This window comes from Peromyscus leucopus, chromosome 1, assembly GCF_004664715.2.
Source record: "Peromyscus leucopus breed LL Stock chromosome 1, UCI_PerLeu_2.1, whole genome shotgun sequence".
NCBI lineage: Eukaryota > Metazoa > Chordata > Mammalia > Rodentia > Cricetidae > Peromyscus > Peromyscus leucopus.
The window spans coordinates 165,564,734-165,581,384 of NC_051063.1; the positions used below are offsets into that span (position 1 = coordinate 165,564,734).

The 16,651-nt window shown below is 51.8% G+C and overlaps 2 protein-coding genes and 1 long non-coding RNA gene across 6 annotated transcripts; 2 read left to right on the plus strand and 1 right to left on the minus strand.

The window, feature by feature from the left end:
- The first annotated feature begins 5,932 nt into the window (after positions 1-5,932).
- Klk12 (kallikrein related peptidase 12) lies at positions 5,933-10,889 on the plus strand. Its single transcript, XM_028858313.2, has 6 exons — positions 5,933-6,229; positions 6,349-6,404; positions 6,794-6,953; positions 8,126-8,382; positions 9,269-9,402; positions 10,586-10,889. Exons 2-6 carry the CDS (start codon positions 6,368-6,370, stop codon positions 10,739-10,741), a joined length of 744 nt encoding a protein of 247 aa, XP_028714146.1. The 5' UTR covers positions 5,933-6,229; positions 6,349-6,367; the 3' UTR covers positions 10,742-10,889.
- On the minus strand, positions 7,335-10,587 carry LOC119086814. Of its 2 annotated transcripts, XR_005090175.1 has the most exons (3): positions 9,790-10,587; positions 9,227-9,340; positions 7,335-8,059 (listed from the first exon to the last, which is right to left on the minus strand). It is a non-coding gene; the product is annotated as an uncharacterized LOC119086814 (long non-coding RNA). The 2 variants fall into 2 exon arrangements; XR_005090174.1 differs by having other exon boundaries at positions 7,335-9,340.
- A 1,019-nt stretch (positions 10,890-11,908) lies between the features above and the next one.
- On the plus strand, positions 11,909-16,372 carry Klk11 (kallikrein related peptidase 11). Of its 3 annotated transcripts, none has more exons than XM_028858312.2 (6): positions 11,909-12,144; positions 13,740-13,814; positions 14,092-14,248; positions 14,692-14,957; positions 15,424-15,560; positions 15,910-16,372. In XM_028858312.2, exons 1-6 carry the CDS (start codon positions 12,093-12,095, stop codon positions 16,060-16,062), a joined length of 840 nt encoding a protein of 279 aa, XP_028714145.1. In that variant the 5' UTR covers positions 11,909-12,092; the 3' UTR covers positions 16,063-16,372. The 3 variants fall into 3 exon arrangements, with proteins under 3 accessions (XP_028714145.1, XP_037056021.1, XP_037056015.1); XM_037200126.1 differs by having other exon boundaries at positions 11,910-12,144; positions 13,712-13,814; XM_037200120.1 differs by having other exon boundaries at positions 11,910-12,144; positions 13,721-13,814.
- The last annotated feature ends 279 nt before the right edge of the window (positions 16,373-16,651 follow it).

Below are 16,651 nucleotides of genomic sequence, written 5' to 3' on the forward strand. Positions count from 1 at the left end.
GAGGCCACACCTACTCCCAAAAAGCCGCACCTCCTAATAGTGCCACTCCCTATGAGTTTATGGGGGCCAGTTACATTCAAAATACCACACCCTGTATTGACTAATGGCTTTCTGTGATGTGAGACCCTCCCCACACCTGGCTTACGACTGTTGGAGGCCTGAATCTTTTTGGCTCTGCCAGGTCACTCAGAGAAACTCGAAAACCCTCCACCTGTCGCCCTCCAGGAGCAGCTGCTTGTTTTGTTGCTTGACTCCTGCCCACAGTCAGGGTTGGTCCCTGTGGGGAGGGGCCAGGCCTCTCATCCAGGGCCCCTGCCATCGAAACAGAATGCAGACCAGGACAGGGAAATCGTTCTCCCAGGTGAGCGTTCCGCTCTGTTCCACTCCATGCCTGCTTTAAGCAGCCCCAAGGAAGGGGGAAAGTTCTTTTGGGCTGAGCCCGAAGGGAAAGAGAAAGTTCTTTCTCTTTCATGATTGATCTATGTAATTAAAAACTCAAAATGCATCATTCTCTGAAAAAAGTAGAAAAAACAACAACAACAACAACAAAAAAAAAAAAACCCCAAAAAAAAAAAACAAAAAAAAAACCCGCCCTTAGACAGGGAAGGGAAATCAGTGCCAGACAGTGCAGCCTGGACGGAACAGATTCTCTATTCCGTCCAAGATTGACCAAGGGGACTTTAAACAGTTTTTGCTCGATTTCCTTTGTCACCCAGTCAGCCCAGATATTAGAAAAAAGTTAGAAAAGTTAGAAAATTTTAAAGGTATAATAGGTCCCAGTTGCTGGAAGTAGATCAGCAGGTGTTTAACCACAGAGAACTGACTGGGACAAGACTCTTTCATAAACTGAAAGCCGCCATCCCCTTCCTGATGGTGAGATGCAATTGGACTTACAAATACCCAGCACAATTTTGGTGTGTTACCCTTTGTCAAAAGAAACCCTCTGCCCCCCAGGACTGAACCAGCACCGGGTTCCTATAATTGTTCAACTAGCCAGTTCAGCTACCTCCATCCAGATTAAACAATACCCAATGACCTTGGAAACAAAAAGGGAAATTGCAGCCCATATTGCCTGGCTTGGAGAGACACGCCAATCACCCTGGAATACGCCTCTCCTGCTTGTGAAGAAATGTGCGACCTGATTATCATGAGTCTGATTCTTCCAGAAAAATGGATATGCACCTCCTTGGACCTGAAAAATGCATTTTTCAGCCTCTTATTGGCAGAGGTGAGTCAACCCATCTTTGCTTTTAAATGGGCAGACCCAGTGAGGGTATGGGGCAACGTACCTGGACCAGGTTGCCCTATGATTTAAAGATAATGTCTTTAAACCTAGTAATGCAATGCAGATTTCCTGTCCTTCCATCAGAGGTTTCTTGGGGAGCCACTGAGAGATTGCTGCAGAAGTTCCGGACCCTGGGCTACAGAATGTCGGCTAAGAAAGCCCAACTTTGCAGAAAACCACCTATCTTGGCTACCACCCGAGGGGAGGCAGAAGGAGCCTGTCTCAGACAGGACTGCGGCCATCCTTCAGATCCCAACTCCAAAGACTGAGAGACAGGTTCAAGAGTTCCCAGGTGCAGCTGAGTATTGCTGCCTCCGGATTCCAGAATTTGTAGAAATAACAAGGACTCTATACACCAGCACAGAGAGGGGAGGGGCCCCTAATTAGGAGACCCTAATCTGGACTGAGACTAAACTAAAGGCATTTGAGGCTTTAAAAACACCTCTGACTTTGGGATCAGCCCTAAAACTTCCAGATGTCTCGAATTTGTTTCATCTGTTTGTCCATGAAACATAAAACAAAAGGGGTCATATAAATGCCCCCATAGAGACATGACTTGTCCAAACAACTGGACCCTGTGGCTACAGGATGACCCACTTTTCTAAGAGCTATGGTGGCTTCTACTAATTTAATAGGAAGAAAAAGCAAACGTGTTAACTCTGGGTCAAGATCTTACATTCACAGCACCCCACGATGTGGTTGAGGCCCTCCTTCGAGGAACACTGACTGTCTAATGTGTGTGCGACCCAGTTCCAGGCCCTATTCTTGGAGCGCCCTCAAGTCCAGTTCGAGAAACTCATTGTCATCAATTCTGCTACCCTCTTGCCTGGTGACAACCCAAAGATGCTCACCTATGCCTGTCATGAGATGAAAGATGAAACCATGTCCAGGTACGAGGGAGCTGCAGCAGTTACTTTATCAAAAATGATTTGGGTCCAAGTCAGGTACCTCAGCCCAGGGAGCAGAACTGACTGATCCAACCCAGGCTCTCAGATGGAGAAAAAAAATGCCAACAACATATATACAGGCAACTGCTATGCTTTTACTACTGGGCATGATCACAGTATGATCTATACATAAAGAGGGCTTCTCACTGCTGGGAAAAGGGACATTAAAAAATATTGGCCCTCATCCAAGCTATTTGGCTTCTACAAATACTCTACAAATAGAGTAGTGGAACTGTCCTCCACTGTCAGGTTGATGACCTGACTGCCTAACAAATGGCCCTAAGACCGGTGGGGCCTATTGATGTTCTGATGACATACCATGACCCAGTGCAGCCTGAGACTCCATGGTAAAGAAGAAATGGACAGCTCAACACCACAGGAGGACACCAGAGGGAAAGATCACTGTCCCAGAAACAACTGGTAAGACTCTGGTAACTGACCTTCACCAGCCTACTCATCTGGGGTCCACAAAACTTTCTGAATTGCTCAGACCAAGATATGTTGTACCTAGATTGGGCAGCCTAATGCAAGTTTCTCAGCCAGATGCCATGTTTGTGCTCAAGTAAATTCGAAACAGAGTCCTTACCCTGGAAGGGGTCCAAATGAGAGACCAAGACCCTGGCAAACTCTAGGAAAACTGACTTCACCAAGATCCAACCTGCTGAGAGAGGATAAAGTGTTTGTTGGTTTTTATAGATAGCTTTTATGGGTGGGTAGAAGCATTCCCCACCAAGACTGAACTGCTCAAATAGTAGCTAAAAAGCTCCTTCAGGAACTGGTTCCCTGATTTGGTTTCCTCTTTGCAATAGGGTACAACAATGGCCTGGCTTTCACAACCAAAACCTCTCAATTAATAACTAAAGCTTTAGACATAGATTGACAACTTTATTGTGCATATAGTCCTCGGAATTCTAGCCGGGTAAAAAGTATAAACAGAACATTAAAAGAAACTCTAATAAAACTCTCATTAGAGTCCAGCAAAGGATGAATAGACTTCCTTCTTTTGCTTTGCTTTGGGCCTGCTGCATCCCATATAGGGAGGGATTTACCCCACTGTGAGATTATGTCATGCTTCCTGGGCTCAGAGACCAGCAGTGGGCAGAACTCTCTGAGCATTCCTTTCTTGAGTCATCATAGGCCTCCAGTTCTCCATACAGACTGTTCATTGGACTGTCCAAGCGACCCACTGCCCTCTGAGTCCACCAGTTTCCCCTTGTTTGAGTTCAGTGATATTGTCTGGGTCAAGCAAGTAGCCAAAGGGGCACTGGAACTAATCTGCAAAGGACTCTACAAGGTGACTCTCTCCACTCCTCTGGCTGTGAAGGTAGCTGGCATTGCGCTATGGATCCACCACACCTAGGTCAAGAAAATGGAAGCCACAGATGCTGCTACCAAATGGATTATCTCTGAACTGTGGACCCAGTGAAATTAAGGTTTCATTGGGCCATGGGCACTTCTACTCCCTGCCCTTCTGACTCCCCTGAGTTTTGTGTTTTGCACTATGGGTATGAATACAGGGTCATGATCCAATCCCCACACCCCCAGGCCTAGACTGGAAGTGGAGGAAGACAGATACAGAGAAGGTATGTGCTCAGTTCTAAATGGAATGTCTGTATCACCCCTTCAAGGCTCAGGAAACATTGCAAAAGAGGAGACAAAAAAAAGTGTAAGAGCCAGCCCAGTGGGGGTGTCACATGTTTTTAATCCCAGCACTTGGAAGGTAGCAGGCAGCCTCAAGGCCAGCCTGGTTCCAGAGCTAGCTCCAGGACAGCTAAGGCTGTTACACAGAGAAACCTGTCTCTGCAAACAAAAACAAACAGTGTAAGAGCCAGAGAGAAGCTAGGGTGACTGCTGCTGAACAGTGTCTTCTGGACATGACAAGGCCATTGTACTCATGACCCCCCTGCTTTGAACTGCCACTGTGGTTACCTGCACAAGGCCAGCCAGAGCTGATTGAGATTAGGCCTGCCAGTAGATATCACAGATGGGGACAGACTTGCCCCCAGCCCTCGTGGGAACTGTGGGCAGTTAAGGGTTACTAGGGAGGGGGGACCACTGGTAAGTGCTCCAATAAATCACCCCCACCCATGCTTAGAGATCCCCAAATGAGAGGGGTGGGCTGTTTTAGTAGGAGGGGGCAATACAAGAGAGGTGTGTGTCAAATGAAATTGTCAAAGAAATGGAGACAATTAGAAAAATAAAGAGTATTGGGAAGACAGAAATAAAGTCCACTGTGTAGATTTGTGTAGATACTCCTTCTCCATCCATCTACGGATGGACACCCAGGCTAATTCAATGACATAGTTCTAAAACAAATGGGAATTCATAGATTGAAAAACAACAAGCCAGACAGAGACAGAGGAAGACACCTGATACTGCCGGACTCAACAATTCTACCTTTAGGAATATATCCTCAAACTACTGAAAATGTGCACCTATGAAACATGTACATGAAGGTTTACAGCAGTGTGCTGCTAATAGTAAAAAAGTTAAAACAACTCAAATAGCTATCAAATACTGGAGAGAAATAAAATGTGGCTTATTCATACAATAGAATATTATTAAGACATAAAAATGAACGAGAAACTGACAGATTAAATGACTTTGGTGAACCTTCATAATTTCATTTGTAGATCTTTCCATTTCTAATTTATAAATACATTTGGGGTTATAAATTATAAATGTACTGCCTCCTGTCAACATTGTATACGTCTATTTGATGATTTCTGTGTCAAACATTATATGGAAATGTTTCCAAGTATTTTCTGTATTAACTGTGAATGAATAGAACAAAATAAATTGCCTGTGATGGAAAAAAAAAAACAAAAAAACAACAAGCCAGACAGACAGAGGAAGACACCTGATACCTCTGGCCTCTGCCTCTGCCAAGGTACACACACACATGAATTTAATTAGAAGGTGGGTGTGATGGCCCATGTGTGTGACCCCAGCACTCAGAAGGCTGGGGCAGAAGGGTTGCCTGAATTGGAGGCCAGTCTGTACTACACAGCAACTACCAGAGGTAGCTAGGGCAAGCAAGGCCCTGTCTCAAAACCAAAACAAATACAGCAAACAAAAATCAAAAAGAAATTCAGGGGCCTGGAGAGATGACTCAGAAGTTAAGAGCCCTGGTTGTTATCAGAGGACCCACGTTCAATTTCCAGCCCGCATATGGCACCTCACGGTCATTTCCGGGAGATTCAACATCCTCTTCTGGCCTCCACTGGCACCAGGCACACAGGGGGCACACAGATACACGTGCAGGCAAAATACCCATACACATAAAATAATTTAAAGAAGAAGAAAAACAGCAACTTTAAAGGGGAATTCAGTTAGAATTTAATTCATGAAAAGCCCAGGTGTGGAGCCCACATTATATGTCCCTGACCACCAGGCTGGCCAGTCTCTCCTGGCCTCTGCTCTTTCACCCCAGGCCCTCTGCTCTCAGTACCACTCCCCCCCACCCCCCCCAACCCCCAGGTCCTCCAGCCCCCCCAGCCCCCCCCCCCACCCCACCCCCAGGTCCCCCCAGCCCCCCCCAGCCCCCCCCCGTGAGCCCTCCGGCCACTCCCCTGTGCCTAGCCTCTTTCTTCAGCCCTTCCCTGCTCCAGGTGTTCAAGGGCCCCGCCCCCTGGCTCACCCCTCCCTGGAGTAGGGATTAGAATCCAGCTCCACAGATACCTTGAGTCACTGTCCCCTGGGCCCATCCCCTGGGCCGGCTGAAGTGGGGGGAAGTGGGGCTGGGTCTTCAGAGAACTGTGAAGCTCAATTAAGTGTCATTAGCTGAAGAGAGTTTCTGCGGGATTAGAACCATGCCCCGCCCTGGCTTCCTCATCCTCTTCCACCCCCCACCCCACGGAAATCGGATGAGCCGAGACAGAGATCAGGTGGAGCATCATGTGTGACATGTGGACAGTAGGAGAGTGACCAGCAGATGAAAGGGCAGGCGGGCAGGTGGACAGGGAGACAACAGAGAGACAGACAGACAGGCAAACAGGTGAGAAGGGGTCAGATGGAGGCTGTGAGGGAGTGGCCTGGGGGAAGGGGGCAGAGAGGAGAGGGCAGAGGTGGAGGCACGCAGAAGGGTAAGCTCAGATCCCCCACCTTCCCTGGCAGACCCTGGAGGCAGCCTACCATGAGGCCCAGCATCCTCTTGCTCCTGTGTGTTGTGGGTGAGTTTTCTGAGCCAGGACGGGACAGGGAGGGGTGGGGGAGGGGTGGTGGCAGCCCTAACTTCCCTTCCCCCATGATAAGGTCCTATGCACCCCCACCCCAAACCTAGTGCTGGGATGGGGCAAGAGGTCAACCCTGCTTAGCTGTCTCCCTGCATGGTGGGTCTCTGGCACCACCATCCAGCTCTCTCTTCTTCATCTCTATCTTCTTGTTTGTTTTGCTTTGTTTTTCTGCCACTTGTGACAGACCCCCTGCCTCAGCCTCCAGAGTGCTGGTATGACAAGCAGGCACCATCACACACACACACACACACATTCCAGCACCTCACCTCCTCCCACCCACAATCTTCATGTCTAACCCCATTTCTCTGTCCTGCACCCGACCTCAGGTCTCAGTCTGGCCGACAAGGAGAAGATCTTTAATGGCGCTGAGTGTGTGAAGAACTCACAGCCTTGGCAGGTGGGGCTGTTCCGTGGCAAATACCTGCGCTGTGGCGGTGTCCTCGTGGACCGAAAGTGGGTCCTCACAGCTGCTCACTGCGGTGGCAGGTAAGCCCGTGGGTGGGCCCTCCCGGGGCGAGCAAAGAGGGTGCCGGGGGAGGGGGAGGTCTCCCCCGATGATGTCTGGTGTCAAGGGGTAGGAGTCAGCCAACTCCAGGTTAGAGGTGCAGAAGAACTTCCTGAGGTGGGGCTGGGTGCTGCCAGGTGGGATCAGGTGTGCAGTGGGTGAGGCTCTGGGATGGCGCCTCTGTTCCTCTCCCATTTCCTCCTGTGCCATCGCCTTTCCTGTAGAGCATTTATCACCAGCCCCAGGCATTCCCTGACCCCAGCTAGACTCAGGGTGTCACTGAACTTGAGTCACAACCTGTACCCCAAGAAGCCAAGTTCAACCACCCTTCCTTGAGAAGCCAATTAAAACAGACAAATTGATACTAGGAAGGAGATTTATTCACTGTGGCCCCTTTGGGAACTGGACAAATAGACGCAGTTGACCCCCTCTAATCCATCTTCGGGATCCTGAAGTGAGACTGCAGTGTAAACAGAGGGCTAACAATGTGCATTTCTAAGCAGTCCAAGACGTGGTGCAGCCCACCACTGACCCATCACGGTCTGGGCTCCAGTCTCCACTGTGAGGTGGTCTGACCAGCTCTTAGAACTGCTGGAAATCTCTTTCCCGAGACAGGTTACCCCTCTGGTCGGCACCTTTTCCTTCCCCCGGCGTGAGGTTCCTGGAGTGTGTGGGGATTCCCATTTCCTTGGGGTCTATTGTTCCAATAATCTGACAGACATTAGTGTCTCTTTAGCATAGCTTCCTTGTGCCTGTTGGTGGTGCATACCTTAAGTAGACAAAAACACTAACCAGGACACCCACTGAACCCTCTCCCCAGACCTCAGCTGGTCCACTTTCTAGGCCTGGACTAGCTGTAAAAGGGGAGCCAGGTGTCAAGGGACCAAGAAGCTCCATGTAGGACAGAGGTGTCTTCCTTATCCATTGCCCAGTCACAGTCCTGGTAGCATTGCTGGTGCTGGCTGTGGGGATAATTACGGCAGAAGGTATAGCAGAAGACATCCCTGCCCCATGACATCTGCCGTCAAAGAGGCCATGGGAGTAGAAGCCCAACATGCGTAGTTGACGGGGAGCAGAGACCCAGAGGCTGAGAGAGAGAAACAGAGAGAGGTAAACGGCCCATCTGCCACCCACTGACCAGCTGCACCCTCAGGTACGTGGTGCGCCTTGGAGAGCACAGCCTCAGCAAGCTGGACTGGACGGAGCAACTGAGGCTCACCACCTTCTCCATGACACACCCCAGCTACCAGGGTGCCCATCGGAACCATGAGCATGATCTTCGACTCCTGCGGCTGGGCAGACCGGTCCGCCTGACCCATGCTGTCCGGCCCCTGGCCCTGCCCACTTCCTGTGCACCTATGGGGACCAGGTGTCATATTTCAGGATGGGGTACCACAAACAAGCCATGGGGTAAGAGGGTCCTGAGGTTGGGGGTGAGGGATGTAGGGTAAGAGATCAAGTTGTTCACTTTAAGCAGCGTCAAAGGTCATGGTAAGGTGGGTCTTTAGAGTCACAGAGATTAAGGGATTGAGTATGGAGTCAGAAGCCAGGGGTCAGAGTTGTGATCAGAGGTCAGAGTAATGCCAGGGGTCATCAGGGCATCTGATTCATGGGCTCAGGTGTTAGAGGTCATTACAGAGCTGGTATTGCTGGGCCTCCAATCCTAGGTACCATAGGCTGAGGTAAGAGGGCAGAAAGTTCAAGGTCAGCCTATGTTATAGAATAAGAGCCTGTCTCAAAATAAAAAGTAAAAATGTCTGTAGATGTGGCTCAGTGGTAGAGTCCTTAGGTCCTAAATTCCATCCCTACTAGAGATGGGAAGCTGAGGTCACTGGATCACAATCTAGTCAGAATCTTCCTCATGTCATATTTGGTTTGGGCCAGGGTTTTTGTGGCATGGAATTTGGGGTCAAATGACCTGAAATCGGAAGACTTTTTTTTTTTTTTTTTTGAGTTAAGATGAAGTAAGTGAATATTTGAACGATGTGGAACTGAGATCTGAGGTTAAAGTGAAACTAAGGACATGGCTTCAGGAGATGGAAGACATGAAGTGAGGCTGGGATCAAGAGCTAATGAAGTCAAAGGTCAAAGGACCAGGCCTGCGGCCTGGGGACAAGGGTGACCATGGGACTGAGTCACGAAACTGAGAATATTTAGGATTGCAGTGAAGTTGAGTGGAGAGGTATAAATTTATATCAAATGTCCTTGGGAAGAATGTAGCCCCATAGTAGGGATCTCAGAGGGTCTACCTTACCCATCATCTCCATCACTGATATCACCCATCTTCCATGCCCAGAACCATTCCCGGACCGGCTCCAATGCCTCAACCTCTCCATCGTCTCCAATGGCACGTGTCAAGCCGTGTTCCCTGGAAGAGTGACGGAGAATATGGTGTGTGCAGGTGGTGAAGCCGGGAAGGATGCCTGCCAGGTGAATCAACTCGGGGTGGTGAGGACCACAGGGGACAGAAAGCAGAAAAGAAAAGAAGAAAGCTTTCAGAGGTGGAGGGCTCGGCAGGGACGCTAAGGTAGACTGGGGGTGGAGACAGGAGGTTAGTAGTAGAGTTCTTAACGCTGTGAACGGACAGACAGAGGCAACAACATGGCGTGAGGAGTGTTCAGGCCAGAGACAGAGAGCATGATGGGACCTGAAGAGGAATCAGAATCCACATGGGAAAGAAGAGGGTGTTTCTTTGTATACTTTTCTGAGAGTGGGCAAGTTTCACAGCAAGCCCCTGCAGGCAGGCTCTCTGGTTCCCAGGCAGGAGGCAGGGGAGGGGTGGGGAAGACAGCAGCAGGTATGGCTGCCAATACTCACTTGACATAAACTCACTTCCCAGGTGAGAGCTCCTGGTCCCTGGAACTCTGTTAGCTAGGGACTGGAAGGCAGGGTCTTTGTAGAGTGCCTGTCGGTGTCTGTGACGGGCAAGAGGAGGCCTGCTGCCTCAGGCTGCGGCTGGATTCCGACCTCACACTCTCCAGAAGTGAGGAAGAGCCCCAGACCTGGGAGGTGCGAAGTGAAGGAATTAGGTGGAGAGATGGGACTAGAAAGGAGGGGAGATTCGGCCAAAGGGGGGAAGAGACAGGGGACAGGGGGAGGAGCCCAGCATGGAGGAACAGGATGGGGGAGGAAAGGAGGAACAGGAGGCTGAAAAGAGGGAGGGGAAAAGAGGCAAGCAGTGGAGGGCAGAGAACTAGCCAGGATGACATATTTCAGGACTCCCTTCCTGGTACTCCAAAGCTTCCTCATATCATCAGTCAGCTGGGGCTACCCCATGTTAAGAGAAAGAGGGGTTGGGTAAAGAAGGTCACAAAACCAGCTGTGCCAACGTGTGGTATGATGCTCTTGGGCACCTTAGAGGAGGTATCATAGCGCCCAGAGACCAACAGACCCCCTCAGAGTACTCTCTCCTCTCATAGCCCAGCCCTCCTCTCCTGGGGTTAGGCGGAGAAGATAGCATTCTCTTCACTCATTGGCCAAAACCCGTCAGGGTGGCATCTTCTTTGCTATTGGCTAGCTGTTACAATGTTCTTCCTGTGAGTTGGCTGTGCTCCCGGCTCCCAGGACCTGGCTTGGAGCCACTCTCTTTAAGAACTGTCTCTCTGTCTTCTAGGGTGACTCAGGAGGCCCCCTGGTGTGTGGAGGAGTTCTTCAAGGTCTAGTTTCCTGGGGATCTGTTGGACCTTGCGGACAAAAGGGCATTCCAGGGGTCTACACCAGGATCTGCAAGTATGTGGGCTGGATCAGAACAGTCATCAGGAACAACTAATGGGCTTCCCCGTCTCCACGTGGTTCTGCTTAGGGGCCTCTCGGACCCTCGAAGCACCAATGTCTCCTCCCTCACCACTCCAAGCTCCCACCCTTGCTGGTGCAGGGAACCTCTCGAAACCTCAGGGGTGTAGAGGGGACTGTGAAACTCTGGAATAAACGTTATACAACCAAGGGCTGCACCTGTCTGTTTAACGTGCAGTTTAAGCCTGGAGGGAACCGGAAAGGGTGGGCGTTTTTGCTGGACTTGGTTGCATAGGTCTGTGATCTTGGTACTCAGGAGAAAGAGGTAAAGAGGATCAGGAGCTCAAGATCATCCTGGAATACACAGTGTGTTTGAGGTAATTCTGGGCTTCATGAGACCCCGTCTCAAAAACAAACAGGCCAGGCATGGTGGTGGAGATCTTTAACCTTCACACTTGGCAGGCTGATCTCTGAGTTTGAGGCCAGACTGGTCTACAGAGTGAGTTCTAGGCCAGCCAGAGCTACACAGCGAGAATCTGTTTCAAAATCAAAGCTTTTGGTCTTAATTTTTTAATTGTTATTATCTTTATCTTCTGGTTATGGGTGTTTTCCTGCATGCATGTCTATGCACCACACACATGTATACCTGGTGCCCACTGAAGCCAGAAGAGGACGTTGGATCCCCTGGGACTGAAGTTACACACGATTGTGAGCCACTGTGTGAGTGCTGAGAATTGAACCAAGATCCTCTAGGAAAAGCAGCCCATGCTCTTACCCGCTCAATCATTTCTCCATTTCTGGCTTTCTAACGAACTGGATAGAAATGACCGGAATGGGGGTGGTGTGACACCTGACGGCACCACAGCTTTCATATGCTCTGTTTGAGATGGGATGCCAGTCTGTTTTCTTATGTCAGAGATGGCCCAGGGTGAGTCTGGGGACAAGACAACCCAGCTGAAGTATCACAAGGCTATGCCTACCCATAGGTCCCGTCTCCACATTCTCTTCAGAAGACAAAAAAGAAGGCCTTACTCAAAAATGCCTAAGAGGGGACCTGGTGTGCTGACCCAGAAGCACAGGGATGACCTTTCCCAGCATCCTCTTGGTATTTCATCCCCCACTCCACCCCAAGGCAGGGCCGGCACCCCCATGTCACAGATTAGGGAACTGAACTTCCCTGGGGTGGAGTCGCCCGTCCCACGTCACCTGGATAGGAAGAGGCAGAGCCCGTAGGGTTTGAGGCCACGGTTGGCTGCCGGCAGAGCCTGGGCCTACTCCGCCTTGTCCCACATCTGGTTAGGGGAGAGAGGAGAGGAAGGCCCGGGGAAGAAAGATCTGAATGAAGACATAAGCTGGGAGAAGAGAGGCTTCGAACCTGGGGCTACCCGATGAGGAGGCCCAGGAGGCTGAAGAGTGACTGGAAATTATCTACAGTACCCAGTAAGTGCTGGAGGCCTGGGCAGTGGAGGCTTGGGGGAGGAGGGAAGGGTCAGCAGAGAATGGAGGCCCACACAGGAGCCCTGGGGCCCCTGGCACACCTGCTGAGGTTTCTTTCTCCTTTCTTGAGCCATGGCTCTCACAGGCCCTGACCTGCCTCCCCCACCATCCTGCCCTGCCCCTTCAGCTAGCAAGCTGCCCCACCTCTGCGACGCCCCAGATTCCCCCCTTCTCTCTTTGGAAAGGAGAAGAGAGGGTCCAAAGGAGGACAAGAGCCCACTGGGCCCAGGTTCTGAGGAGGGAGAGGCAGAGATGGAGGCCTGAAAGAGGAGACAGAGACAGGCAGAGGGAGGCCTGGAAGGGATGGTACAGGACAAAGAGCCGAGACAAGAGGAGACAAGGATCCAAAGACATGCAGGGGCAGAAGCCTAGTGGCAGGGAGACCAAAATCACACACACAGTTCTACAGGATGGGAGAGACCGGGTGGGGAGGCCGAGACTCCGAAACCTGCTGGAAAGGAAGGAGAAGTGGCCACAGGGGACAGGGGCTTGGAGAGGTGACAGTCTGTCTCCCAGACCCCAAGGCTGCCGTGGGAGGGCACCCTCACACCCCTCCCCCAGGGTGATAGAGCAGGGCTAGAAGCCCAGTCATCCCAGGCCCGCCTGGGGCCAACCCCTTGCCTGCCTGCCTGGTGCTCAGACCCAGCCTGCTGCGGCTGCCACCCTGGGCTCTAAAGAGCCCCATCCCCAGGGGCCATGAGTGAGTCCAGGAAGGAAGGGGGGTTCCCCCCACCCCCACCCACCCATTCCAGGGGACTGCCGTCCTAGGAGCTAGGCTTTTTCCGTCCCAGCATGCATTCCCCCCTCGGATCTGTCCTTGGAGGATAGGAAGGTACTTGAGACCACGCTCTGCGTCTGTCTCTTTGTATCTCTCACTTTCAAACTGCTGCCCCCAAACCCAATGACCTCTGTCCCCAGTTTAGGTGGCTAAGTCCTGTCCTTCTCTCCCACCCCCGCCCGCCAGGGCAGCTGTAGGCACTGGCTGTCCCTTGGCCAACTCCACCCAGCCCTGTCCATCACAGGGGTTCAGCAAGGTGGAGGGAGGGACCTCACCGGTTGCTGAAAGAACCCACAGGCCCCTATCATTGCTGTTGGAACAACAAAAATGAGGCCCTTACCCAGTAGGTAACCCCTTCTCTTTGTCCCCCCATCACTTGGAGTTGTGGTGCAAGCGAGGTTCTCAGGGGAGTGAGAAGAGAAATATTCTCTAAGATTCCCCCAGGGGGCTTTCTCCTCCGCTGGCAACTTAAGACCGAGTGGGCGCAAGAGCCTTGTCCAACAGCGCCCCTCCCGCAGCTTTGCTGTGCCCTTCAACACCCAGGAAGCTGCTAGCCAGGACTCAAGCCTCGGTCCGAGGTCACTCCAGAAGCATAAGATTCTTCTTACAGGCTTGCGGGGTGTGTGAGAATCAGGAGGTTCCCTTGGGAGAAGGAGGCAGGTGGTCAGGGAGGCAGTGAGCCACCGCAGGTGAGGGCCAGAGGAAACCACAAGCCGTCCAATCTCCTCTTAGAGTGATTAGGCCTTCCTCCTTGTCCCAGGGGAACCTGGAGCCCGTCCTGCTCTCCTCCAGGCCATGATGATCCTCCGACTCATCGCCCTTGCTCTGGTGACAGGTACAGTGGGGCTCAGGAAGGTGTGGGGCCTCCTTCTCCTGCTTCTAAGTCCCCTCCCCACAGCCCAGGCGGTACCTGCTTGGAGATCACTGTGAGCTGGTCTTAGCTACACCAGGCATGGTCAAGTGGGTCTCAGAGGAGGAAGAGGGGAGCTGGGTCGCTTCCAAAGCCAGTGCATGCCACTGAGAACAATTTGCTCCTCCCCACCTCATTTCTGGGGGTCCTTCTACCAGCCTACCTCCTCTTGTGCTTACACCTCATCTTCTACCCCGTCCAGGGCACGTAGGGGGAGAGACAAGGATCATCAAGGGTTACGAGTGCGCCCCTCATTCCCAGCCGTGGCAGGTGGCCCTCTTTCAGAAGACTCGACTTCTCTGTGGGGCAACCCTCATCGCCCCCAAATGGCTCCTGACTGCAGCCCACTGCCGCAAGCCGTGGGTGCGGGGGCTGGGGCGGGGCTGGGAGGGGGTTGGAGATGGAGAGATGGATGGAGAGAAGGGCCGGGGCTAGAGAGAACATTGGGGGGCAGCAGAAGTGGGTGGAGAGATTGGGGATGGTGTGGCATCAGCATGGATGATGAGAGTGTGGACAAGACTGGAGAGGGAAAGGTAGCGGTGGTGTGTGTGATGGGATTTAGTTGACGGGGATGGAGTGGTGTTCGTTTGTACAGTGAAGGTGTAGTTGGGTTGATGACAGAGGGATGAAGTGGCCATAATGCGGGTGATGGTAGCCTAGTCAGGACGAGGATGGAGGGGTGAGTGATGCTGGAAGTGGGGTGGGGCTGGGTGTTCACAAGGTACCATTCATCATCTCTCCCTCCCGACCCCTGCCCTGTCCCCCTACCTCTCCACCTCTGACCACACCTCTCCCACCTCAGCCGTTACGTGATCCTCCTTGGGGAGCACAATCTGGAGAAGACAGATGGCTATGAGCAGAAGCGGATGGCCACTGAGTCCTTCCCCCACCCTGGCTTCAACAACAGCCTCCCCAACAAGGACCACCGGAATGACATCATGCTGGTGAAGCTGTCCTCTCCCGCCATCATCACGCGAGCTGTGCAACCACTCACCCTGTCCTCACACTGCGTCACCGCGGGCACCAGCTGCCTCATTTCCGGATGGGGCACTACGTCCAGCCCCCAGTGTAGGGGCTCCCAAGGGAAATGTGATCAGGGTGGAATGTGGGATTTGGGGGATGGAGACCAGATGACTCTTCAGAGATAAAGATCAGAGTCACTCAAGAGGCTACCTTAGGCCGTCAAGAGAGGGACGAGCTGAAAGGGAGATGGAAAATTCTGGGAGACTCACTTTGGGGCCTCAAAAGTGAGACAGATGTGATCCCCAAATCTGTAGCTTTCTAGTTGTGAGATCTAAGGCAGATGGCTTTACCTCTCTGAACTTTGGGTTTCTCTGTAAAAAGAATAATCACACCCACCTGTCACAGTGGGGTCGGAGACAACACACAGGGAGCAAGCAGAACGGGGAACTTACTCACAGCATCGCTGTTGCTATAGTTACAGGCAGAGGGATGGGTGGGGGCAAGGACTGTCCCAGGGGCTGGCCACTGTGGTGAGGTTGGAGACTCACACCCTCCACTGCTGTCCCCACAGTGCGCCTGCCTCATTCCTTGCGATGTGCCAATGTCTCCATCATCGAACACAAGGAGTGTGAGAGCGCCTACCCGGGCAACATCACCGAAACCATGCTGTGCGCCAGTGTTCGGAAAGAGGGCAAGGACTCCTGCCAGGTCAGCAGGCTGCTTCTCCAGCCGCGTACTCATTCCCAACCTCAATCACATCTTTACTGACATCCCCAGCCCTGACCCCAACCGTCTCCAACCCCAGCTGCCATTTCTGACGTCAACACAATCCATCTTCCCATGCTAATCCTCGTCTCTAACTCCAGCCACCCACGACGTTCCTCTGGACTCTAGCCCTACGTGTATTCTCACCCAGAATCCCACCTTCATCTCCCAACCTCTCACTAGTTCCACTGCCGAATTCTTCCTTGGCCTGCCTTCCACCTCCACCATTGTCCTCACTCCCATCACAAGCCCCCCACTTGATTCTAACTGATTGTGTCTCCTCTCATGCCAGGGTGACTCTGGAGGCCCTCTGGTCTGTAACAGATCTCTACAAGGCATCATCTCCTGGGGTCAGGACCCATGTGCGGTCACCAGGAAGCCTGGTGTCTATACAAAAGTCTGCAAATATATTGACTGGATCTACGAGATCATGAGAAACAACTAGAGGGGACCCAACCCCTCCAACCTCTTCTTAATGCTTTGACTTCTGTTCATTCTCCCCTAAGAACCCCTCAGCTGGGACCCTTGCATGCACTCTCTCCGACCCACCATGGATATAGTATAGGGGATGCTCTGACCTGATGATCAACTTGGGGCTTGGAACAAATCCTGGCTTGACCTGAGTTGTGACTCTGGACATGATCATCACTGGCTTTATTTGTTTGTTTGTTTGGTTTTTGTTGTTTTGTCCCTGGCCCTGAAGGAAGTCCGTGGCATATTCCAGGGTTCCAATAAATATTTGTTAAATGATAAAATGGTTCTAATTCAGTGTCAATTGCATTCAAATCCTGATCCAGAGGGTTTTTAAATGATGTGTGTGTATTGAGTCTTTGCCTGCATGTATGTATGTGCACCACATGCCTGCTTAGTGCCTGAGGAGTCCAGAAGAGGGCATCAGGTGTCCTGGCAACTGTATGGGTGCTGGGAACCAAAGCCAGGTCCTCGGCAAGAGCAGCAAGTCCTCTGAACTTCGGAGTCTCTTCAGCTCCCCAGAGCATTTAAATGTTACTAACCAACTAAATGTTCACAACCCC

Excerpts from the sequence above, each read along its gene's own strand:
- Klk12 (XM_028858313.2), top strand. The coding sequence starts at position 6,368 with ATGAGGCCCAGCATCCTCTTGCTCCTGTGTGTTGTGG. Across the intron at positions 6,954-8,125 it reads GCTGCTCACTGCGGTGGCAG|GTACGTGGTGCGCCTTGGAG; the intron begins GTAAGCCCGTGG and ends CTGCACCCTCAG. Across the intron at positions 8,383-9,268 it reads TACCACAAACAAGCCATGGG|AACCATTCCCGGACCGGCTC; the intron begins GTAAGAGGGTCC and ends TTCCATGCCCAG.
- Klk11 (XM_028858312.2), top strand. The coding sequence starts at position 12,093 with ATGAGGAGGCCCAGGAGGCTGAAGAGTGACTGGAAATTATCTACAGTA. Across the intron at positions 14,958-15,423 it reads CACTACGTCCAGCCCCCAGT|TGCGCCTGCCTCATTCCTTG; the intron begins GTAGGGGCTCCC and ends CTGTCCCCACAG. Across the intron at positions 15,561-15,909 it reads AGGGCAAGGACTCCTGCCAG|GGTGACTCTGGAGGCCCTCT; the intron begins GTCAGCAGGCTG and ends CTCTCATGCCAG.